Below are 26169 nucleotides of genomic sequence, written 5' to 3'. Positions count from 1 at the left end.
AAGTATTGAAAAATAAGTACTAACTGAAATGTGAGATGAGACAAGAGTATAAAGGAAGGAAACAATGACATAAGTAGATTTAAAGCCTCATAGAGCAGTGATGGAAAAATATGTTATAATCTATATGGTAAATCACAGCAGGGAACTGTTGACACTGGTGAAGTTGAGGTCATTGTCTCTGAGCAGATTCTCCAAAGCACAGGTGTCAGTTGAATAGTAAACATTTGGGCAGATTCTTTGAGAGTGACAGCAGGTGAGACAGTCAGTCAGGTTAAATCGACTGACTCTTCCCGACATGTTTGCTACAGGCGGAAGGCATCAAACCACACCTGGCCCAGTTAGCCAACCGGTTCCTGCTGACAGCAAACACCCAGCAGCACCATGCACAAGAATACCTTACACAAGAACACACTTTGTGTCTTTGTGCTTCTTGTAACTTACCAATAAATATGCCAGTCCAGACCCATGTGTCTCCTCAGCAGGGGGCGGGGAGGGACTGGTATTCAGCCTCACATTAGGAAGCAGTAAAGGGAAACCACTTTTCCACAGCAGGGTTAAAGAATTTACTTGAAAAGTGAGCCACTGATCTTTTGTGCTAATTGTTTAATGACCTGACACCATGCACAACCCCTTCGGTAAAAGATTCCTCTCCTTTCCCCTCCTGGCTGGAAACAAGACGCAAAGTTACAAGTTTTTATGTTGTGCCTTGACTTTTTCTTAGATTTTTACTTTAAGGTTTGACGCTTGTGTCTGTCATTTTCTATAAGGATTTTCTGCGTACATAATCATAGCTTCTGAAAAGATTTAACTCCTAGTTTATTCATTAGAAAAGTATTATGTATTATGTCCTTTTGTTTATACCTTGGGGCTGTTTTCTGAGTCACAACATTTTCTGTTAGGTGATCGGAGGCCGATCCTGCAGAGCCTGTGATTGGTGTTTGGCCTCTTGCCTGTGGTGTTCAATCTAGACTCGATGTTTGGAGGTCAAAGTCTCAAAGCCAGCTGCTGCCCCCATCCCTCATTTCCTCTGGATTCACTTAAACCACACTCACCAGAGTTCACAAAGAGTTTGGCCCACAGTTTGAATTCAGAGAATATTATATCTCACGTTTTTCCCTCTTTTTCTTTCCACAGCAGTTCCAGCTCTGACTTTACCATGCAGAGGTTCGACAGGGACTCGGAGGTGTACAAGATGATCCAGGAGAATAGGGAGTCGCACACGGAACCTCGTCAGTCCAGCACCTTTAAAATGCTGCAGGAGGTCCTGGAAGCCGATGAGAAAGGTTAGCACTATGTGCACAATGGGGTCCAGACTTTGTCCGGAATTTGCCTTTTACATGTGAAGAATGCAGCAGGAGATTCAGACACATTCAACAGAAAATCTTAAAGGCTGGGTTGGTGCAGGAGGAATAACGTGTATTAATTCTGCCACTGAGAACACATGTTTGATTACAGGATATTAACAACCCTTTTTACAAAAAACTCTTAAATCTCTTTATCTAAGTTTACATCTTCATATATGTCTTCCACGTGTATGGCTTCTCCTTTTATCCTGAGTCATGTATTCTTCTAGTATTTCTTCATTGCGTCTTTGATATGTTTGAAGCTTCATCAACTTGCCCATTCACTCGTGGTGAATCCTATATCTTATATATAGAGTTTTACAAGTGGGCTAACAGAAAAACTAAATTTGTTGGAAAATTGTAGTTACATGAAACCTTTCAGATGGAGCATCAAAAGCAATCAGACAACAGACATGTAACAGATTCCTATCAGCGGTTGCTTTCAGAATTTGTCTGTCAAATGCAACATAATTCACATCACCTCCTGCAGTTGTTGGCTGGCTGCATGTCCATCTTGAAATCATCTGTCAAATGTGTATCACGCAGACCAATAGTGACTTCCATATGGTCTTCACCTGGGCTGGATCTGGAGAAAGAACAGCTCTCCAGTGTACAGTTCATAATCTGAGCAGCATATCGTGGAATTCCTCTGTTCTCCTTTTCACCCCTTTGTTTTGATAAATGTCAGAGCGAATGAATCCAGATAGGAGTTACATTCTTTCCTGATGCTATAATGACCAGTGTGTGGAAACCTATTTCATGAAGCGTGTCCAATGGGTGATGACTAGTGGGAAACGCAAACACGCTCCACTGGCAGAGAGCAGTGGAGACAAACGTGTTGATGTGATGACACACGCACACCTATCTGAACATCTATGTGAGCAGCGTGTGTGTGTTTGTCTGTGTGTTACTTCAGAGGCGGCCCTGCGGTTCCCCGGGAAACTTTCGCCCAGCGTCCCCAAACCGAGCACATCAGTGGGAGGAGTCAGCAAATATCATACCTGTGAGAAGTGTGGCACCAGCATTGTGTAAGTCCACTGTGATAACTATTATACTGCAGTAGTTATATTACAATTTTATTTTCAGTAAAAGATGCTGCAGATATTAAGTGTGTGTGTTTGTATTATTAATATTATTATTATTATTATAATACATTTTGTGTCTGTATCATGATGCAGATAAGTTGTCTACTTCACTTCATGTTACCACCTTGACAAAACATTTGTTTATAAAAATTATTCAAGTGTAACATGAACATGTTTTTTGCGGTGGTGTTTAAGACCCTGTTCAGACCTGCTATTAACATCTGTCCCAAGAGATGCGAACACAAGTGGACAGTGTTAAGTGGTATTAAAATGCTTCCTGTGAACATTTGTGATCATATCTCACTTCCCCAGTTTCTCACTACTTTAATTTAATTATACTATGCAAGTAAACATGTATTTTATTTTGGGAAGAACAAATGATGTTATTATTACCCCGTCTAAGTTTGATGTATCCGATGTTTGCTCGGATACATCTGAGTCTCTCCGAGACACAGAGTCAGAAGGGGAGCTGCACATGTGCTACGAAGACAGATTTTAGTCAGTTTAAGAAAAAGTATCATTATCATTATATGTTGGTCTGTGTTAATACTTTGGCGATGGAAACAGAAAAATCCACGTATGGACACTGAGAAGACTAAAAATAGGTCAGCTCAGGAGGCGGTCCTTCACATTTGGCTCAGGAAGCATTTGAGTTCTCACAGTGAGAAGAACGAGACCACCTCTTAATGTGTTTGAGGTGATCTAATGCATTCAGACCTGAACGTGGTGCCGACCACTTGTGAGTCGGATCACTCTTGACAGATGTTAGTAGCAGGTCTGGTCAAGGTTTGTGTGTCACTTTTCCTTTAATAGTTAAACTATGTCTGTCTGTTCTAATCTCTCCAGCTCTATGGTTGATTTACTTTGGAAATCAATTGACTCTGTTATCACATAGACTCCAAAGTCTCTGACTGCCTTCATCTTTCCACAGCTCACAGGCCGTGCGTATCCTGGACGACCGCTACCGCCACACAGAGTGCTACGCCTGCACAGACTGCGGTCTTAACCTCAAGATGAGAGGTCATTTTTGGGTTGGAGACGTGATGTACTGTGAGAAGCACGCCAAACAGAGGTACCAAGGCCCAGGTACTTCCCCCCAAGCCACCTTGTCCCCTCGCCAATGAAAGTGCCACGCCACATCCGTCCTTCTTGGGACGCAGAGTGCTGCTTGTCTGCCTGAAGAACCACCTCATCTGACTCAGTTATAGACCTTGGCATGGAGCACGGAGGTGGACACTGGTCTGTGATATGGCCAAGGATGATTCTTTTCTGATCCCATTTAACTATATTTTGCAATATTATGATTCACTATCTTGCCTTTGGTATAATTGTATCTGAATTTGCGGCTTTGTTTTTCACAAGATGCAGCCTCCACAGTCTTTATATATAATCTTAGCTCTAATGATGCACAGCTTCCATGGACTCAGGCCACATCACGTTCTACGGCCAGTTTTTCATTACACCAACAATTTAGACAAACTTGGCAGGACTGTCTCTCCGACTCTGACGATCTGGATAATCAATTGAATCTTCTGCTGAACACAAAGGGACCAAAAATCTCACCTACACTGCATTAGTGTACAGTATGAACAAATGCAGTGTGTACACACAGTGCTCTGTGTGGGTGTGTATGGTTGTATGCTCTCACATGCAGGAGTGTGGTGGCTTCTGCATGCCTTAGCTGAATCTGTGTGTGTGTGTGTGTGTGTGTGTTGGTGTGGGTGGGTGTGTGCATGAGCGAGGGGAAGGGGGAGGTGTACACGTAATAACAGACACAAAGGAGTTGAGTTAAAGTTTGATTTCTTCTGTATTTCATTTGTAAACAGAATATGGGTTAAAAAAAGGAGAAACACATTTGATGATGTTTTGATGCTTATGAGGGATATTCATTCATTACAAAATATTTTTGATGTTTTTGTGATTGAACTGTATTCTATAATATAAACCATTTACAATGCATTATGTATGCACAGGACATTTAGTGTGAAAGATTTGATGACGATAATGCATTTACAGCAGTACTCAGAAATACACTTTAATGTTCGCATTTCATGTGGCACTTAATAAAATCGCACAACCTGAAGCTGCTTCGGTGACTATGATTGGGTTGCAATAATGTCTGAATCCAAATGTCTCCATACATCATCACTGCCTCTTTACATTTTGGTGAGATCTGCTTGTTGTTGGCTCTTTGCCACATGGTGTGACAAATAACTCCAGTAATGTATAGAAAAAGAGATGTTTGTCTTTATGCTTTGTGTAATATGAACTTCAGATTTTTAATTAATTTAAATATATATTTACTTGCACAGCTGACATTTTGTTGTTCCTTCGTGGTGTTAACTTCAGATGTTGCTAATAATAATAACTCGGTTCTCTCGCCACAGGTGTTAAAATACATATTTTTGTAGATTCACCAAATTCTTACATTTCTGCTTTCCCTGCTAGAACTTGTCAAAATGTCTGCTGTGGCGTATTCATACTAAATTTAATTTCATTACATTTTTCATGTAGCAAATGCTTTTGTCCAAAGCGACTTACAATATGTGCATTCAACCATGAGGGTACAAACACAGAACAACAAGAATCAAGAAATTACAATTTCTTAAAAAAAGAAAAGCAAAAGTATATCATTGAGTAGTTAAGTATTTTTATTCTGATTTTTTTTTTTATTGAAAAATAGGAATGTAAATGAATACATATTGCAGAAAAAACATAGCTTGAAAATAAATATTACTTCCCCTACTAGTTTATTCTGACGTCACTGTTGACCTCTGTTAAATCATTCCTTTAAACTTATCATATGTGGGTATTCTTTGATGACATGTTAAAAACATTCTTGTTGTTCTTTCACATAACGAAGTGTATGAATGACATAAACACAAACTATTCCAAGGGATGTTGATGGGGGGGGCGGGGGGGGGGGGGGTCCTGGACTATTTTCTGTCTGGTTGCAACATCTACCACACATTTGCATATATAGTACTATAGTTGTATAGTAGAGGACTGTGAGACTTCATGATTCACGTTAGTCAAACTACACACACCTCTTTCATTGAGACTGAATTCATCGATCACATGATCTGATATGACATCAGACGTTAATGGTCCTTATGAATGACAGCTGAACAGGGATATTACAGTTGAAAGAAGACAGGTTTGTCAAGTAGGGCGTCGCTTGTCTTATTGGCAATAGAAGTTTCAGCTCTGGTTCTCTTTGAGAACTTATGAAAGAGAGATGACACTGGTTGCACTCTTTGAAGTAGAATATTATTCTACATGTTTTTTATAATCCACGTAAAATATTATCCTGAATAATAAAAGTTCATATATATCAAGTGGCATTCTTGTAATTCGCAGTTCTAACCAGACGAGGGCAGCATTACTACAGTTTCAATGTGTCCCTGAACTTGGTAAGGGCTGGGAAAATGAGAATACTTTTACGTGTATAAAGATCATATATTTTTATTAAATTACATTTATTACCTTAGGACTTAGGTTTATAAACATGCAACTGTACAGGTAAGTGTACGGATCACATATTTATTTATTCAGTTATTGTACAAGTGCTACTTTACATTGCATGTTTAAATAAATAGAATCACTTAACATAAGATTGTAAAAACTATTCACGCTGGATTAAGTGTAACCGCAGGCCTGTCTACTGCTACCAACAATAATTCTTAATGATCGTCAAAGGAATTTAGTGCTGAGAAATATGGCACCACATTATGATTTGATAACCCCATAATTTGGGCGAGAGGCAGGTTTAACATGCCCATAAATCCTTAATTAAAACCATGCATCCAGGAAGTGTGTCTGTATAGCTGCAGGGCCGAGAGGGCGGAGCTTATGTGTGCTGCACATCTCACCACTAGATGTCATGGGCTCCTCGAGTAAGACTCAGCAGCCACAGCCGAGGCCCTAATGTTTGCATCCCTGCTGGAAGTTTTCTTTTGTTTATCCACTGGCAGAGGCATAAGCCTGAGCTATGCCTCAGAACTCACTGCTCCACTTCTCTGATTGGGCTGAAGCGCTCCACTGTTCTAGCTACATCTGCTGCAGCGTGGGACGGCAGGAACGAGCCCAGGAGAGGCCATCGCTCAGCCGTCTCACAAATTGTCTGTCTTCCCTCATAACTTCTGTCATACATCACGACAAGTTGCGTAACCTCCACACACAAGAAAACCTCCTCCCCTCGGACATTATCTTCACTTCCTCTGTTTTACTTTTCGAGGCTCAGAGCTTCTTCTGCGTTCCACCTCTCCATCCCAACGTTCTCCCCCCTTCCCTCCCTGCTCCACCTGGAATGGAGTCCAGATGTGGAGCAGGGAGAAGGAGAGATTGCCTGCTTGGCTATAAGGAGCGAGGGGGCTGTGGGGAGCACGGAGAGAGAAAATGTTGGAACGACATTAAAGTTTGTCTGGATGCCATTAAGTACAATTTGATGTAATGTGCAGTTTGGAACGTGACATTTTAAATGGAAACTGCTCTCCAGATGAGAGAGATTCGGGCCTGGTGGAGTCGGAGGGGGGTGTTATACTTGAAGCCTTATTTAACAGCTTGGATAAACAGCCCTCTGTTTCGTTGCTGAGCAGGCGCCCATCCACTGCTTGTGCTTTCTTTCAATAATCATGCTGGCTTTCTGAGCCCCGCTCCAGTGTACAGTATCATATACAGGAATAACAAACCCGGGGTCCACTGTGCGGGTCAGAGCACACTGCACCATTATACTGCTCGCATGACTGAGGTGCCTGCAGTTTGGATATGTCAGGGAAGACATGTCAAGACCAATTGCACCAAGTCCGTTTTCAAAAGCCCTTTCCTGCTTTCACCTTCTCATATTTTGAAATATTTTCCAGATTCGAGTCGGCTCGGTCTCCGTGGGGCCTCTCGTATATCAAAAAGTATTTTTTAAACAGAAATCCATCGCTGGATCTTGGAAACTTTCCATACACACAAGCAAAAAAATGTGAAAAGGAGCGCTTGAGGAAGTTTATGATCCTCTGTGTTTATTGGATTGCGTGTGATTCTTTCAGGATGAGGAGTATATACAATTATTTTTCTTTTCAACAAAAAGATTTAGGGTCTGGAATTATATTGGTCCAAGCATTTGTAAATCATAGCATTTGGTTTTGTGCAAGAATCAACATGCGGTGGATGTGATAGCTCGTATGTATACGTGAAGGGCAACACACTCTTTCAGTTGATGCTGAATTAGGCTGCAGCACTTGATGCTGTTCAACAGGTTCGTCTGACTTGATCTCACTGCACCGGCCCTTCTTTTACAATGTCCATCAGCATGTTAGAACTTTCATGAAAGAACCCATACATTGCAGTATTTTATGGGATGCCTGCTGTTGTCAGTGACCATGAACATAAAGGCCTCTGGGGGACAAAAACATCATATCATAAAACTCATCATGCCATGATGTGCTCAGCCTCTACACATTTTCACGACCATTTCTCCTGCGCTACCAGAACCTTATTTGCGGTAACGATACCGAATGTGGTGAAGTATATCTATAAAAGTCTTTGCTTCCTCTGCTTCCCGCTGGTTCAATGAAAAAACCCTTTGAACTGTTGAAACACATACAATATTTAAGAAGCCTTCAGCAAGACCTTCATTCACAATGTGCTCTGTCGATGGAGGCGCTCACTGAAACCAAGACCTACCTGAGTGGAAACAGCCAGTTCAAATAAAAAAACACAAAACAACGGAAAATATTACCCATAATCCCTGGCTTTCTGAACTGGAAGAGCTGCCATTGCAACAAATACACCAAATTCTGTCCAGGATTCTTGATCGTTTTAAAATGTACTCGCTGAATATCAGAGTTAAACGTTAAACTTTTCTTTCTCTCTAACTGATCTTAAGCCAGTAAAGGCATGTGGTGTGAGGAGTGGGAATGAAAACACTCCCATTCTCCCTATTCCAAGTCAGTGATCCATCAAACTAAATTTGAAGCTGCTATTTAGGGTAATGAAGTTGCATGATGCTTTAAAAAACCTGAGGAGACATAATCATGATAAATTACCCTTATAAAACAAATAAATATACACTAAAGAGTAAATCTGAATAATTTTAATACACCGGATCTTTTATATTTATTTATTATGAGTTCGTGCAATTTTGTCCAATATGTGCAATAATCCTCATGTCTGTATTCATCTCATTTATTCAATATGTGTAATTTCATTCAGTTGTGTGCAACATCCTGATATTTATACCATATATATCTATTAATTTTATATTATTAGCTTTTACTAATGAAAGCAGAGCATTAATGATTATATTCGTGAGCTAGACGCAATGTAATCAGTTTGCACTTTTGAGCTTGAATTCTGATTATTGGCTAAACATTTTGGTTTTGTGCCGTCCAGCATATCATTTAAGATAAAGACATGAAACCCTCAGGACTGGGTGATGAAGTTTGGTGAAGTCCGGGTGGGTTATCAAACCACCGGTCACATGAGACCACGTTGACCCTCCTGTCCCTCCTCTCTGTGGCCGGGCTGGATGCGCTAGGACCGCGGGGACCAGGGCGCAGACGCAGACGGAACGGGCGCACTTGGGGTTGTTGCTAAAGTGAGTTAGAGTGTGACAAGAGGCAAGCGAGCAAAAACCGCTAGATAGATTCTGGAAATTACACAGGAGCCCACGGAGACCAGCTCATTTTCTTCATCCGAGTGTGTCGTTGCATATTTTTTTTTTACCCCCTCCCGTTTTACTCCAAGTTGCGCTTGAGATAAAGTTTACGCAGACCTCCGGGATCCGGGAAAACTCTGAAGGAAAAAGAACCGCGAGAAAAGTGAGATAAGTTTGACAATATACTTTTTCTCCTTCTTCACGTATTCAAACAGATGAAAAAGTGGTTGTTGCTGCTGTGGCTACTCACTCGTCAATCTCATCAACCCTTGGATTAACTTTTTTTTAAAGGCGAATAACGGTAATACGGACATTCCCAAGCATCCTCTAAAGTGATGTAAATCTCATATTTCAGTAATTAATAGGATCAGCAACTCTTTAAGACGGAAGACGGCGGCTGCTTCAATGTGTTGAGGACATTTGGATGGACTAACACAGTCCTGGGTTGATCTGGACCACAGGGAGTTGTGCGCCCTGGCTGCCATGACATAACGGGACACTTGGAAACTCCACGGCGCTGAATATTTCTGGAATGAGCGGCTGATGTGTGTTCACTGCTGAGCGGAGCTTCTCTAAGTTTTCCATTCAGTCGACACTTGAAACATATTTTTTCTCCTTGCGCCCCCCTCCTCTGAGAGCTTCATGGTGGAGATATGGGATGACTGGAGGCGGGGGTGCAGCTGAGGTGAGATCCAGCCGTAGGACAATGTTTGCGCCCGGCGTTGGCATCCCTCTGCTGCCGGGGCGTGTGGTACTGATGCTGCTGCTGCTGCTTGCCGCCTCCGGGCCGAGGCTCTCCCAGGCCTGTCCCGGGCTGCTCGCGTCCACCAGCGGCTGCAGCTGCACGGACGAGCGCTCCAAAGCGCACGGCGCCCAGGCTTTGGGCAGAAGGGTCAGCTGCACCAAGGAGGAGCTGACTGAGCCTCCGGATCCGAGCCTGATGCCCAACAGGACAGTTACTCTGTGAGTCTGACAAGTTTACTATAACATCAACAAATATCATGTCAACCAACGACTGTGATCTTCCTTCTTTGGCCTTATGGTGCCATGTGCGTCCTCTGGTTTCAATGATTTTTGGAGGAAAGTGTGTAAACCAATCATACTCGTAGCATTTGCCACAGTCAGTGCTTTTCATAGGCTGAGGAGACATACTGTGCATGTCTTATTACAGGTTTGAATCAGTGATTGATCAGCTTTAATGGCACAATTCACATAAAAATACACAGTTGGAAAAAAAACAATAGCTCAGTCTTCTGATCAGGCCCACACACCCAACACGCTGACCCTGTGACCTCAGCTTTAACTGTATTGAGGACTGGTTGCAGTAATAAGGCTTGTTAGGTCAGGAGTTTACATCTTGATCTAGTTTAACTCTGTAGTGGTGGGCTGAGCGATTGGCTTTCTGTAAAGCATTAAGAAGATCATTGAGAGGGCAGAGCGACTGTAGCCATCATCGTTGGCCCAGCCTCTTTGACACAACTCTGTCACTTTAAATTTGACTCTCAGTCTTTCTGAGTTCAACCCCCTTCCTTCTCCCACCACCACCTCCACCCTGTGCACATGGTCCAGCTGACTTGGCCTTGCAAAACGGCTATAAACAGAAACACATTTTGTGCATTTTATGCCCGGCGTTGTGCTTTACTGTTGGGTTGGCGCCTTCTTTTAATACCGCAACACCCCGTCTGAGAATCACCTTCGAGTGGGGATAGAAAAAAACCAAAACCACTCAGTGGAAACCAGACAGCAACAATTCTGGACCAGTTCTGTGGGATATTTATTTGTGTGATTTATCTGCACAAAGCTCGCACATCCACATCAGGGGCCAAAACACACTTATCTTTCATGATGGATGCACTACCAATGTCTCAGTGACACATTTTCTTGGTGGTGTCTTAGTGTTTTCTTCACAGCTGCTCCGAAGAGGTTTCTGATTCCCACAGTGTGTGACTGTGTCTGTGCTCTGACGTGGGAAAGTGCTGCGTGCAGATCGGCACAGTGAAAAAACACAACAACACTATGTTCAGCTGCCCCACTGCAGCGAGCATATGAGGTAAAGTAAGGGGATTGATGCCCTGGGAGAGCTAAAGGCATCCAGCAGTCCATTAAGAGGGCCTTATGTTCCTTGCTTAATAAAGACAGGATCAACATCTGGGCAGCACATTGCTGAAAACCAGAGGTTAAAAAAAGGGCTTGGGCAGCAGTGGTGGAGGTGTTTGAAGATAATCTTCTATCTCTGCACCTACTCATTTTGGTTGAGTTGTGTTTGTACTGATGTTCAGCATCTTGTGACACTTTTAAGAGGCTCCGTATGAGGAGAGAACAGCTCCGCCCTCATCCGCCATTTTCTTTACCTTTCCCCGAGAGCTGTGGTGTCTGGGAAGTTCATTTTCCTGACGATTCGACGAGTTCGTCCAGCGCCCGTGCTCCCATCGCCACTCACGACATTGGCTCCAGATGTGGAATGTAAGAAGTTGTTGATTTTCGTGTTATTCCTGACATTCCTTCGGTGCGCTCAGAGACTGCAGACAGTATCCCAGGTGCAGCAGGGGGAGCTTTTCTACATCACCTCGGTCCCTCCACTCACGATCGAACGGCCTGACAGCCCCGCTGCATGCCCTCTCGCCTGGGGCAGCCTGGAGGAATGCTCTCCTCCATGCTGAGCAAGGCTGGAGGACACCAGGCCCGGGCTTCCGGGGCCGCCTGCTACGTGTAATGCACAACAGCTGGCCCCTGTGAACATTCCAGCTGAGGCCCCTTAGCCTCATGGGAAATCCCAATGGGGATTTGTTTATTAAAACTATTAGTTGGCTGTTTGTTGTTCTTGCCAGCCATAAAGGGGCGACCAGTCACCCCAATATTATCACCTCCTTCTGTGGCACTGCAAGGCCACTGATTGCACTGCGTCGTGACACGTTGTACACCGTTTCTCTGATCACTGGTCCAATTATGCATTTGTCTGGGCCTTCGTGCAAGAGCCCAAGTCGTCTGTCCCACTTTCCCTCTTTTGCTTTATCTCCAGCTCCCCCTTTTCTCTCCCCTTCCCGCCCCCTCTATCATGAGTTCATCCACACGCAGTAACTCTCAACCTAAATATTTAGTCGTCTTGGTAGGAAACTGCCATGTCCAAACTCCTTCCAGATGTGAGCCTGCACAGGCTTGTGTTTTGGCGTAATTATGCACGGCTGCAAAGGAGCTGGATCACTGGGAGAGGAAGAGGAGCGGAAGGGAAGAGAGGCAAAAAAAAGCACCCGTCGAGGAGAAAGTACACGAGTGAATGACAGGAATTGGAGAAAAAAAAGGCTGCAGCGAAGGAGAAAGTTGAGCATGAAGGGTAGACGAGGTGGGAAGTGGGAACTGAGAGGTGAACAAAAAAAAACTGAGAGAGCAAGCGAGAGGATGGAGGAGGGAGAATAGAGGCTTGGCAGGCGGTTCAGAGGGATGTGCCCCTGGAGACTGAAAATCCCCAGCCCCTGACGAACAGATCTCCGACATCGGGGTGAGAGGGAGGAGGAGGAGGCAGTGGAGCAACATAGCTTCACTTCCAAAGCATTGCTCCATGTCTCCTTTATTTTTAGTCTTTTGAACCAGTGTCAAAGAAGAACTTTTGTTTTTTTTTATTGGTGATGAAATGTGCTCCCCTCACAGGATGGATATATATCATGCACATTCATGCCCCGAAAAAACACGCAGAGCACCAACTCCTCTCTGTGCTCTGTGACGGCAGCTGTGCTTGTTTGAATGTTTTTAATGGATAACAGACGAATGGAGGGAACGTACAGTGGCAGTTTGTGTGTGAACGTGCTGGTGCTCCGCTGCTTGTGGTTTTTACCCCAGTCTCAACCGCACTCCTCCCTTGGCGTAGTTTATTGTCATCGATGTCAGTGACTGATGGCTCTGCAGGCTCAGTGGGTGCCAGGCGAAATGAGCAGGAGGCACATGCCCGGGGTGCGGGGTCAGCGTGGCCGCCCACGACACGATGCCCCCTCAGCTGCGAGACAGTTGCTCCTTGCATGTTTGCACTTGAGCCCGGGGTTTAAGGTAGAAATATTCCGGCGAGGATGGTCATATCAGTAAGGGGTCGCGTGCAGGCTAAATGAACAGCTGTAAAATCTGCTCTGGGGTTTGATGAACAAAGGCTTGATCTCAGTTTTAGCTTGTGCTATAAAGCAATAATTAATAAACATAACCGCTGTACTGTTCATTTTCAGATGAGAATATTAACACCACTTACTTGTCTGCACATCAGATCTGAAGCTACAGCTGCAGCCAATTAGCGTAGCTTAGCATAAAGACTATAAACGGGGGGGGGGGGGGGGGGGGACAGCTAGCCAAGTCAGTCTAAAGCAAAATAAATCTGTCAATCACATCCTCTAAAGCTCAGTTGCCACAACATTCCTGTTTTAACAGAAAGACCAGTGTTTGCTGTCAATTTATACCAAGCTAAGCTACACTAAGCTAAGCTAATTGGCTGATATTATAGCTTCATATTGAATGGACAGACACTATAGTGTTCCTCTCATCTGTTTTTCTCATCTAACTGTCAGAATGAAAACTAATCACAAAGTGTATTTTAGAAAAACCCACAGCCGTTCCTCATAGTCAGATTTTTAAGTCCTGATCAGGTAAATTAGGTTTTATTTATTAATGTGTGAAACAAAATCATCTCAGCTCAAACCCCCTTTTGCTCTACTACACATTTATTATGTTCAGTACTTATTTGAATACATTATCAAAGCTCTAATTACCACAGAGTGCCTCATCTAGGTCACTTCATTTTCAACATTTTGGGAATTAAAGTCATATTATTACAAGAATAAAGACACAGTAGGAGGGTTCCTGTTATATTAAAAGGGAAATATTAGATGTGTGTGTTGAAATGAGGAATGTAGAGCATCTTTTTTAGTGATACTTTAGAATAGGCTACACAAAATAAGGTGAATACTTCATCTTTTGTCATATCAACTCCATAACATTAGAACTGAATGATTGTTTAAATAAACCGTGTTTATTGTAAAGAAAGAAGCACACAGACTCTCCTTCTTTTGAGAGGAGGACATGTGTGGTGGTCGACTGCGAGGTTATCATGGTGGCATCTGCAAGCTATTTAAAAGGGACTTTTAGGTTCTCAAAAAAGATTGACTATGTTTACATAAACATTCAACTATTGACCTCAATTCAATAATTGAACATAATTTTGTTTTTTATATGGGTTTCTAATAGAATATTATACTCATATTCCAATTTAGATGTTACAGACGAAAGTCTGGTTATAACCCACTTCATTACGTCCCCTACGCCATTACTTCTGACGTTATCTTCAATATTAGACTTAATAAATTGTAACTTCCTGACTTTTAGAGGTGCTGTTTTTGTTTCCTTCTGACTGAGCTGTTTCCCTCTGTTTTCAGCCTCTTCAATGAGCTAAGCTAACCCGCCCACGGCTGTAGCTTTGTATTTTAGTGAGTGCAGATCACCAAAGTTGAACAAGTCTGAGACAGAAAGTGTTCAGAGGATGAAAGCGCTCATTTAGCAACAGCATCTAAAGGAGAGGGCGTCCTTGTTTTTACACTTCACACCACATTTTTCTGATAACTCATTTTTTGGGTCAGTTAAATCCAACCATCATGCCGCCTGTAATTGTTTACTCCTTCTAAAGAGTCCTCTGTGTCTCAAAGCCAGCTCACCTCTCCAGTATGATCCTCTGGCTACAGTATGCATCTGCGTGTGTCTTGACGCACCATTTTATCTCCTGACTCACTTCGTCGACCTCTCACTTGTGGCCCATGTGCGGACAGATACCGAGGGGCGAGCAGATGTGTCGGTGGTTTGTGTTGTTTCTGTGAGTCCGTGTGTGTTGAGACAGGAGTACGTAGATGAATCCCAAACATTCATTTTATCAGCGGGGAGAATTCCAATAGCTGGGTGAGCGCGGACCCCAGGCATTCCTGCAGCGATAGGGTTTATTTATGTGGGGAAAGGTGTTGAGAGGAGGGGGAGCGTTCTCTCCTCCGCACATGTGAGGTGGGGCAGTGGTCGGCGATAAATCAAAACAGCAAACAAAGGCCTGACACTGGAGACTCTGGGCTTTATGCTGAGCTGCAGCACCTGCCAATGCCACACAAGCTTGGATTTGATTGTGCCCTCTCATGTCAAGGTAGCACAACCAGGGGGGAGGGGACATCTCCACACGCCTACTGTGCTGCACTGGAGCTGTCCCCCGGTTCCAACAGTGCATGTGCATTTCGTTTATCACCTTGTTGTGTTTGTTGATTAAAAGTCTGCGATGTTTCAAAACTTGGCAAAAACACAGAGATGTGTTGTCATAGTAATCTCATATCCCTGAGTGGCTTTCTGTTATTCTAGGACTCTTTTTACACGGAGCGCTCTTCTTATCTTACTCCAAAAATGCCTGACTTTGACTTTTCGTTGCCAGCGCTAACTTCCCTCTCCCTGTGTTTGACCACAGCGGCTCCCACAGTTCCTGCCCCGGGTAGAAAACACATGGATACAGACAGATATAATGGGAGTCTGTAGTGGGAATGCCTGTGGCTTCAGCGTGTGTGTGTTTGTGTGTGTGCGTTTGTGTCAGTGCGTGTGTGTGTGTGTGTGTGTGTGTGTGTGTGTGTGTGCATGCTCCCTTCTCTTTGTGATATGCTTACCATTGAATTTACCAATGTAATCTAATCTGAGTACTTTTTGATGATAGGTGCATATATATGGGTTCATGAACTTTTTCCACTCAAAGGAGATTTAAATTAGTTTGCTGCACCGACTGATAACTGACTAACGTCCTAAGAAAACTAATATTAATCTTGATTTCAAAAATCTGATATCTAATGATTCCATTGAAGGTGCCACTTGTCCAGGCATATAAACATTCATATATTTTGTATTTCTGTGTCATGCCAATGCATTTGGTCCATCTCTTTTTCGAGTACCCCCTTATCTAAAAGCACTTATATCTACTTCTGGTAATACATGTACAAAACATAGGGAGGGCGAGGAAAAAATGAAGAATTAAAAACAAGTTAGCAAGAACAGAATTATTAAATCTATAAACTGACTCGATAAAGAGCTTTTCGGGTTTCCTCCAGAGAACTGGCTGATTGAAATTATTCACATGTAAATAACCAACTCATCATCATCAGAATATGTAAAGTCAATATCTTTTTTTTTGTCTTACAAAACAGAGAATAACACAGTTCACAATAGAAGGATATCATCATTCAAAGGTAAAATGTTCATTTTTGTATTACCAGGAGCGGGTGGTGTTGATTGTCATTTTTGCCATGAAGCTCGGCCCTTGTTGTTTTTACAAGACAAGAGATTTAAATCTGCATATGTGGATCAAAGGTCATTCAGGGAGAAAATAATGAAAAAAATATCTGTTACCCAAAGATACACATTTTATATCTAGTTTATCAATTTTTTCAACAACAATGACAACAACAACAACGCATTTTCTAATATTACTCCAAACCATTTAATGATGATTAGCTCTAACAGTAAATAGAACCCCAACATATCAAAAATCTTTTCACTACAGTTCTATTGTTCATTGCTTCTTCTAAATGAGTCGGTTCACACCCAGTCACATATTTGTGAAATAAAGCAACAGCTTTTATTCAAATCTTAACCACTGGTAAATGAGACAATATGTGTGTGTATTCCTTCAGGTGAAATCAAATAAGTATTATGCATCATTTTTTTTTTTTGTAAAAGCCTTAAGATGCAGTTATATATATTGGTGTGACATGAACACAGATTCTCCCAAAACTTGTATACAAACAATAACAAAACAAAACAAAACAAAACACAACCTTCTCACAGATGCCGAAAGCGACACCGTCAGAGTATCTGGGGCAGACAGATTTTTCACCAGCTCTTTGTAAACACATCCTGATTTACCAGCAGCCTTTGCTCAGGAGCAGAAAACAGAGGCTGGTTATGAGAGCGGACAATGAGACAATGTTCGCCAGGCATCCAACGCATTCCACTCACTGTCTCAAACGGCTAAATTCACTAAATTGCCTCATTAAAAGCATAAAAACACTTTAAACAGCGATTAAACTGACTATTTTGTTCCTGCTGTGCGGCCGTAAACTTTCCAGCTCGGTTTGTTTTGACTTGTCTTTGACTCCAAATATTGCTATAAATTATTGGAGCTTTACGGTAAGGCGTCGGTTTTTAACTTGTGTTCTATGGCTGTTAATATTCAAAGCGTTGAGTTGTTGATGAAGTTCACTGCTGTGAGTTGTGTATAAACCGCAAACAAACACTTCGTGGATGGTTCTTGTGCGCAAAACTCATGAATTGTGTGATAAGACAAACACAAAGTGGGGGACCTTTCTCTCCAAAGTGTAGATAGTGTTTGTGTGTGAGTCTGTTTGCATGTGCAGTGTGCACACACATATGGGAAGGGCGTGCATGGCCGCAGCTCTCGAAATAGGCCTCAGTCCTCCCCTCTCTAATTAGAGACATTTCAAAAACCCAAATTTTAATTTTAGACCTTTTGGACCACTTATGCACACGCACACCCACACACACATGCACACCAGCACACACACACATGCACACACACACACACACACCGATAAACATACGCACTTTCTGTCTAAATAAATCTGATAGGTCACACATTGCACTTAAATCCATACCCACACACACACACACAGCCACAAACCACAGAGCCTTACTCCCGGCCTGGTTACCGAGCACAATGCAGTGTACTCTATAATAAGTGGTTGCACATATCAAATGCAGCAGATCACTCCCCAAATATCGCCTCAAGTCAGCAAACTATGATAATAAAGCCAAGTAATGCAGGATTCTCTACAAACTATAAATCACCGAACTCATATATTTTGACTCTTTAGCGAAGTATCTGTTTCGCTCCTAATGTGGCTTCTCGCGCCCTCTCTTCTCGATTTGATGACTGAACGACTCAATCTGCGTTTTTCACATAACTGGTTCACAGAAAATATTTTACATTCAATTACATGGATGCTCCGTTCTATGACAGGCAGTAAATGGGGCTTGTAGCTTGGCAGCGTTCCCCGGTGGCTGCCACAAGCCCTCTGGTGGGCCGGGCACAATGGGCACATTCACATCTTGACATGCATTTGCTGCTAAAGTGCTTGTTGTGCTCGAGGGCATTTCGTCTCTCTGTTACTCTCAGTGCCGTGACAAGCTCAGGGTGCAAGGGTGCTCATGGGACCAATGGCTCAGGTGGCTCTCCCATCTTTTATTTTAGAAGCAAAGGGTTAAGCCATTTGGACATCACCGAGTCACTGAACAGTCTGGAGGCCTCTTATAAAGTACTTATTGTAACAAAGATGACACAGCCACCTCTCAGCCGGGGAGGTCTTTTCGCTTTCGCTCTCTTTCATTTCTCCTGCCTCAGCCTTCCTCTCCTCTTCCCCAATCTCCGAGCAGGAGACTAACCGAGAGACGAGGGTTGTGTTAAGCTGATGCAATCACAAATATTGTCTACTATCAAAAGCCACTGTGCACACTCACCGAAAATGTCATCCACTTGGAATATATTCAAAGCATAAAATGTACAATAATATTTATAATACTCTCATGATCGAGCCACCACAGTCACAAATGCATAAATAACAATCCAAACGCGCTCAAACCAGCTGCACCACATTCATTATGCTGGGGTTTGGTGATGCACTGACATATACAACGTTTTTTCCACAGCCCACTTGCTCAAATTTCCTAATATGACAATTTACTTTTACTAAAAGATATGTACACTAAAAAGCCACCATCAAGCTGGCCAAACCTCAGACATCAGAGACAGAATTAAACAAAAACATTTTACACAAACATTTTTCATCTAAATTCAACTATATTACTTCTTGACTTTGAGTGACACACAGAGGCTGGAAATTACAGAAATGCCACTCAAACGAAAAATTACTCAGGATGCAGACAACTGGGAAAAGCACTTTTTAAAGTAATTTGTCCAATCTGCCTACTGTAGAATAATTGTTGTAACATGGCAGACCTTTTGGAAATGTAAAGTGATCGTTCTAAGCTAATGAAAACACATAAATTCTTATTTCTGGATGATTATAAACAAATTAAGAAAATGTTAATTATTATTTAGTTCTGCTCATTGATCCCCTAATGCCTACACACACACACACACACACGCACACACACACACACACACACACGTGAAATGTCCTGACCCAGAATTCACGGCCACTAATGAAGGTCCATACCAATTACTGCTGCGACAGGAGCCCCAACTCAGCAAGAGGTTGCGTGTACCATATGTGCGTGATAGTGTAAAATGCATTTACAAATTAGAATGGCACTCAGAGCACATACCTCCGCCAAGGCCCAACAGTCTCTTTACATTATATCATGCTCCACCAAATATAGACGTATACTGTAGATATCAGGCCCTTAAATATGTCAGATCTTTTTCTCATCAAGATTTATGAACTATTCCCTGGGAAAACTATGAAAATGTAAAAAGCTTGATTGCTTCAGGTTAAAGAAAGTGTTGAAAAAATGACTGGTTCGGGTTCTACACCTACATTGTATGGTTTCTTCCCTGACCCAAACCGCATCCGTCAACAAGGTTTGCTGGTAATCCGTCCAGTTGTGTTTGCGTTATCTTGTCAACAAACAAACAAACAAACAAACAAACGGTCTTGAGTAAAAACAACCTCGGCGTGGTAACACAAAGTGACAAATGTGAATTGTCTATCCGTGAAAACATTTTCAAGAAGTTTCTATTCCACACAACAATCTCTCACACATACTATTGACATTGAAAGTGCAATGCATTTCATTTTCACACACAAGTCAAACAAATCGTTTTTATGATTGATGAAATACCTCTCTTCATCTGAATTAACCGTAAATTCCACGAATCAACTTGAGTGATGATTTTTTATAAAGACCATAAATCCTGAATGAATCATAGAGCAAAGGTATGATGTTATTCTGAGTGTGATTTGAGGCCAGCTCCGTGTCTGTGAGGTTAAACTCTAACGTAATGTCGTTCTGTAATGGCTGTTGATCTATTGGACTTGGCATTTTGGGGGGGGGGAGACGCGGCCTTGGAAAACCTGGTAACAGCCAAATTAAGTAATACCGTTTTTAATCCATCTTTTGGTTCAACCACAATATTTTGTAGATCCACTAAGTCTGATCTCATTACTCCGAGCGCCGTGTGTGTGATGTGTATATAAAGAGAAACGCTGCCATGTTCACTTACTGCTCTGCCAAGTCGTGAACTGCCAATGCGCCAGAAATGCAACTCTGGCAAGCAGCCGCTACTCAAATGGAAAAGTAGAGAGGAGAAATTAAAAGGAAAAAACACTGATGATCTTTTGCAGAAAGTTCTCAGCTGTGCGCAGGCAGAATGCTCAAACAATGCCATGCTGTGTGAAAGTGGATAATCGTATTCTTTCAGCAGAATTTAATTACCTCTAAGGAAAATTCCCTCTAGGGCGAAATTACTCTTTTCTTTATATGAAACTTTTTTGCTGCTGTGAGTGACACAGACCAGCGTGTGCACATTCAAGTCAGCGCGCTTATTAAACCGGCTTTAATTCAATAATGACGCTCCGAGATTGCTCATTGAAAATCACTCTCATTATCTGGCTCCGATTGGTCTCCGATTTAGGACTGGATTCGTGGCACGTTACCAGTTTCTTTCAAGGGTTCTTGTGTTTCACCTCGCGTGTGGGCCTCGAGGGTAGGAGACCTATCCAGAGTTAAATGATGTTTACACGGCGGCCCACTTGCCTGTTTTGACTCTCTTTATTAAAGTGAACCTGTGCCCTGGACACTATAGCTCATCACTCAGGATGAGCTAGAGCTTCCTATCAGCGCCATGTGTCTCAGCATCCGGTCATTGTGCAGCAGCTCCAGGTGTTTTCAGGGTGATGCTGCAGAAACAAAGAAAAAAAGTACATAGTCCTACAAAGGTAATGGGGGCGAGCAGCTTAGCCTGAAGATGAATTCTTATTAAATCTAAATCCCTCTTAAGATCCTTTTTTGTTCCTGTGAGGGGGTTTTCAGCCACATAGAGCTCCCTGTCTAAGTCCAGCATGCCAAAATATTTGGATCAGCACTTTTTCACTCAAATGCATCTCATTCATGTCCTGCACTGAATGCCAGGCTAGGATGAAGCATTTCCTGTATGCATAAAAAGTACAGAAGCCTTAAGTGTGTCTAACCAGAGAAGTGGGATGAAGGGGGCACAGATATTGACTGTACTTCCAGTGAGAACCGACTGCACACAAGACATCTTGCTGTGTGTTTGGGTTTATTCTAGCTGTGGTTAGGACAGGATATAGAAGGATGTGTTCTCCCTCTCCGTCCATCATTTCTGCACCAGGTTGTGATGTGAAAAAGCTGAAAGGACTCCGTTCAGCCGCTGCTCCCTGTGTCGGTGCCGCACACCTCACATCAGGCCTTTACAGCTGCACCACGGAGAAGATTCCTCAGTCAAAATGATTGGTTGACAATGACGCAAAAACCAAAAGCAGCTGTAGAAAGGCATCAGATAGACAGTTATCGTTAACAGTACACACACACATAATGGACCTGATGCATTTTATTACTGCCGTCCAGTGAAGAGTCAAGGGGTAAGAGCGGAAGTAAATCAGTGAGCAAATACGATTTGCGACGTGCTGTCCTGCCCCTGTGTGGCCCTCAAAGGCTCTGTGGGTTGAAGAAGCAAATTGAGCAAACCAACAAAGTGAGTGGCATGGTGCAGGGAGGAGCTGCTGCGGTTTTCTAGACAAGACTCTTTGTAAGGCTTTTACTTTTTCACACTCCAGCACACAACAAGGAAACCTTGAACTCACGCTGCACAATGGTTCTTGGATTGAAACATAAGGGATGTTAGGATTGTAGTAGCAATATGCTATATTTGAAATGAAATGGAAATGACCACAAAACCCGCAGCGTTTCTCAATATGCTTCTGTAAATCCACCCTCTCTGCAACTAATACTTAAAGTTTACTTTGCCAACAATGTATTTGTTTGGATAGATCTCTGCCAACATCTGGGTTAACGGGTTGAGAGGGATTTTTCATCCGTTTAGAAAACCACTTTCAATACATGTCCTGTGAAAAGATTACATTGTTCTACAAAGTTTCCCTAAAATCTGTGACTCCTTTAAAGGAGCTGCAGGCGTTTGAGAGTATCTTTGAGGATTTATATAATTTATCTCTTAATCATTTCTTTTGAACATAGACCAAACATTAATTCAGAAATGTGATCTCATCACAATAACTTAAGTCAGTAAATAATTATAAGTGTGACCTGTAAGAGATTGTAAGTCATTTTTCAAATGCCAAAGGATCCTTTGTCATTTGATTTGCAGGAAATAGAAATTGTAAAATAATAAAAAAAAGCAAATGTATTTTAGGATAATCGTTTCCACTACACCTGAGGATTGTGGGTAGTGTAGCACTTGATGTTGTGTACAAAACACGTTTTTCTCAAGACTCAGTTGATAGCGTATGGACTTGTGGCTTCTACACGAGCGTGTTACATCATTTTTACTTTCATAACCAAGCTGTTAAGCTCTATTTGTATAAAGCTAATGTTTTGTTTGTAGCAAATAGATAGCAAATTCAGCTGAGGTTAATCATGAAAGTGTTTGAATACACAGGAAAAAACTTTCCATCTACACAGGAAAAAGTTGTATTTTAGGTGAGTTTTATCTCTGTTAAAAACACCCACAGTTGCTATTTGTTTTTATCCTTGGTAATGTATTGAATTCCATTTCAGACTTGAAAGCACTAGAAGAGAGTAGAACAAGTGAGGTGGTGGTATACATGTGTTTTTATGTGTGACCCTGGATAACTTCTCTGCAACATGTGAATGCTCTGCACAGCGGAAGCTGGCTCCTGTGCTTCTGTTTGACCCGAATCTTCGTACGTGACCCCCGGTGTTTTGATCTTCATGTAAATGAATTAGATGAGAGGCTTTAATGGGATGCTGGGGCCTGACATGTGGCCCTGTTTTCTTGTTGCATTGATTAGACGGATTCAATTAGCCTGTCGGGTTTCACTGAAGCCTTTGTGGCCTGAAAGAGTCGCGTGAATGAGGGATACCATTCAAGATGTCTGGACTAAGTTAGCACACTGCATTATACAGCGTATTGTTCAGAAGAGCAGATTAACTCAATCTGCCATCTGATATGTCACTGATGACAAGTAAACAAGTCACTCGTGTACAGTAAATTAAACTGCACAGAGCGGACATTGGGTCTGCTGGTAGCTTGGACCTCCATGATTAAAAAGCTGCTCATCTTCTGTGCTTGTAAAGCTCTGTTAACCTTTGTGACCAGCAGTGGTGAAGAGATGTTACTCCTTAGCTGTCACCTGCCTCTGGTCACTGCTCCGTCCGTCTGATGGCTGTCCAGGAAGTGCTCTCTCCACAACCCCTGAACTCTGGAACCGGTTTCTGAATAAACAGCTAATTGGCTGGGTTTCCTGTTTAGCCTGATGGGAACGCATACTATTTCTGTCTGTTTACAGAGTTCTGCCTCTGTCTCTCTTTCTCAGAGTCGTACTCTCTGCATTGTTCACGAAAGAACAATGTCCTTCTCTACAACTGTGCTCCAAACATCTGACTTCGAGGGCTTACACAGTAGAGCACAGCCTCTGTAGACATCCTCGCATTCCTGGAAATCTGCACCTTTAGTTGTCTGTGGGAAAAATTCATGTTGTGGCCTTTTCTCCTTTATGAACATCAGCTTTCAAGTCACAAGGTACAGAGGAACACGTTAATACTGTGTTGAAATGACTTAACCTGAGAGATATGAGGGTTTCTGTGATCTCCAAGTGCACATGGAGATAACACACAAACACATCTGAATAGAGGTATACAAAAGGTCCAATTTTTGTTCGCACGCACATGTTGACATTCAAGCGCATCCAGACCCAACATACACAGGAATCTGACTAATCGTTTTATTTCTGCATAATAAGCTTAGTCAAAAAGGAACTATCTGTATCTAAACTGTCTGTGTTGAATTAAATGGTTTGTTTCTTTGCCAGATGTGACTTTCTCCTCTCCTATCTGTATTGAATTATTCAGGCAGTTCCGGATCTTCTGTAGCTTTCATCTCGGGCCTGCATCCAGTTATAGAAGAGATATTGTGCCCAAAGTCTAGTGAGAGACCTTAAGGTCCACGAGTCAAAGGTTCATACGCAGGCTACGGCACGAGAGGACTGTGCTCGTTAAACATGCACGCTCAAAATGCTGTGACACGATAATGGATTTATTTCAATGATTCTGGGGGGATTATGAACACGACATATTTGAGTTTAGTTTATAGTTTACAGTTAGAAATTAGTCTCTGATCTGCAATGGCATCGGTTTTCAAGGCTCCATTTTTGGACATTGGTTTAGATTCTTAGATAGTAATAATACTTTCTCAGAACAACTTAAAATACAAATTATTGAGACATAGAACAGCTGAGTAAAACCATCAGGAAAGCTTTGGTTTTGTCATTATCTGTGATCTTGATTGAAGCCGAATTTAACTAAATATGTCTCTGGTTTTAAACTGGAGCAGGAGATGGTTTACCCTTAGAGTTGTGTTTGCTTTTGTGACAGACTTTTCTGCCTTCATATGTCGTGGCTGTGAGCAAAGCTATTGAGGTGAAGAAGTGAGTCGGGCCAGTCTATCCCTATATACCAAGACTAGATGATTAAATCAGGTCATTAACTGAGCTGGAAGGCGCAGCCTGAAGGCACTGTTTTTATTGATGTGGCAGGAAATAGGGGGGCCGACTGCTGCTGAATCTGTAAATCTCACAGACTGTTCAGAGTCAGCTCCCATTTTTAAAGGAGCACACACAGCTCAACTCTCTCGATTCGGAACACACTTCATGTCGCAAACAGCCCATTAAGCGCCATGTGGTAGGAGCAAAGATGACGTGAAACTGAAGGGTGTGTTAATGATGATGGGCTGATGCCAGCATCAGGGCCCTAGCTGCACCCTAAGCTTTTCCTGGGCAGATGTGGGCAGTGGACACCGAGCTATGAATATTAAACACTGTCTCCTGGATATTATCTTTATGCACAACAAATTAGCAATAGCAGAGTAGATCCTGGTCTTGGTTTAATATCGACAAAGTCAAAACTGAGTTGAAGCAGAGGGATGCATTGGGTTTTTCAATATAACAAAAGCACAGACATTTCCTAACCTTTCCCAAGTGCATAAGTGGACTAAACCTAATAACACATGTGATGCACAGTAAAAAAAGAACGGCCTCTGGAGTTAGCGTTTTGTGCTTTGTAGGCCCGACCATCCTGCCTGAACTACTCCCTATATTGTGCAAGAACATTGCACTTCCTGAACTGGAAAAGAAAACCCCTAAATATAATCCAGGCAGCAGGTTTATTTCCTCTAAAGGATATTTGGCAAAGTGCATTAGTAAACAACATAAACATATTTTGTAGAACACTGGGAACATTCACTTGGCTTCAAACACAGTGCATGTTATTTTCTGACACACTACTGTATGGCTCTCATAAGAAAATAATAACCTGATTGTATTAATGTAGTCCTGTTTCAGTGTTATTGTCAATAACAAAATAAGTCACATTCATCCAACCACACATACATTCAAACAGCACTTCTATGTGCAACAACATTTTACATAAAACACAATTCATCACAGCCCACAGGGAAATTTGGGGTTCAGTATCTTGCCCACGGACCCTTCAGAATACAGACTGTAGGTAGGAATCAAACTACTGGCCTTTTGGTTAGTAGTCGGCCTTCTATACGTCCTGAGCCACATCCGCCCGACTGTATTGCTGGTGCAAGGAAGCTTGAGTGGTTGTGAAAAAGCACAGCAGAGGTTACCCACCAGTTCGACAGAGTCGTGCTTGATGTTTCTCTTTGCTTCCAGTCTTTATGCTAAGCTAAGCGAACTGCCTGTAGCTTCCTACTGAGCATACAGACATGAGCCTGGTATTTGATCTTCCTTTCTTAATCTTGGCAAGACAATTGGTTTATTTCCCAAGAAACTCAACAACTTGTATTGAGAGATATCATCTTTGCTAAAGTGTGTCCTTACACTGACTC

The 26169-nt window shown here is 42.3% G+C and overlaps 2 protein-coding genes across 3 annotated transcripts in view; both read left to right on the top strand.

Moving 5' to 3' along the window:
• The window catches only part of pdlim2 (PDZ and LIM domain 2 (mystique)), a 36279-nt gene extending 31768 nt beyond the window's left edge, over positions 1-4511 (top strand). Inside the window, exons 8-10 of one of the 2 annotated variants that reach the window (XM_062382446.1) lie at positions 1138-1283; positions 2260-2371; positions 3360-4511. In XM_062382446.1, the coding sequence (XP_062238430.1) occupies positions 1138-1283; positions 2260-2371; positions 3360-3552 (451 nt within the window). In that variant the 3' untranslated portion in view covers positions 3553-4511. Of the gene's footprint in view, positions 1-1134; positions 1284-2259; positions 2372-3359 lie in introns of both variants that reach the window. The other variant, XM_062382437.1, reaches the window with a different exon arrangement.
• A 4517-nt stretch (positions 4512-9028) lies between these two features.
• The window catches only part of adgra2 (adhesion G protein-coupled receptor A2), a 38693-nt gene continuing 21552 nt past the window's right edge, over positions 9029-26169 (top strand). The window contains exon 1 of the mRNA XM_062382380.1: positions 9029-10040. Within this exon, the coding sequence (XP_062238364.1) occupies positions 9736-10040 (305 nt within the window). The 5' untranslated portion in view covers positions 9029-9735. The remainder of the gene's footprint in view (positions 10041-26169) is intronic.

This window comes from Platichthys flesus, chromosome 3 (genome assembly GCF_949316205.1).
Source record: "Platichthys flesus chromosome 3, fPlaFle2.1, whole genome shotgun sequence".
Lineage (NCBI taxonomy): Eukaryota > Metazoa > Chordata > Actinopteri > Pleuronectiformes > Pleuronectidae > Platichthys > Platichthys flesus.
This window is presented reverse-complemented; position numbering and strand designations above follow the sequence as displayed.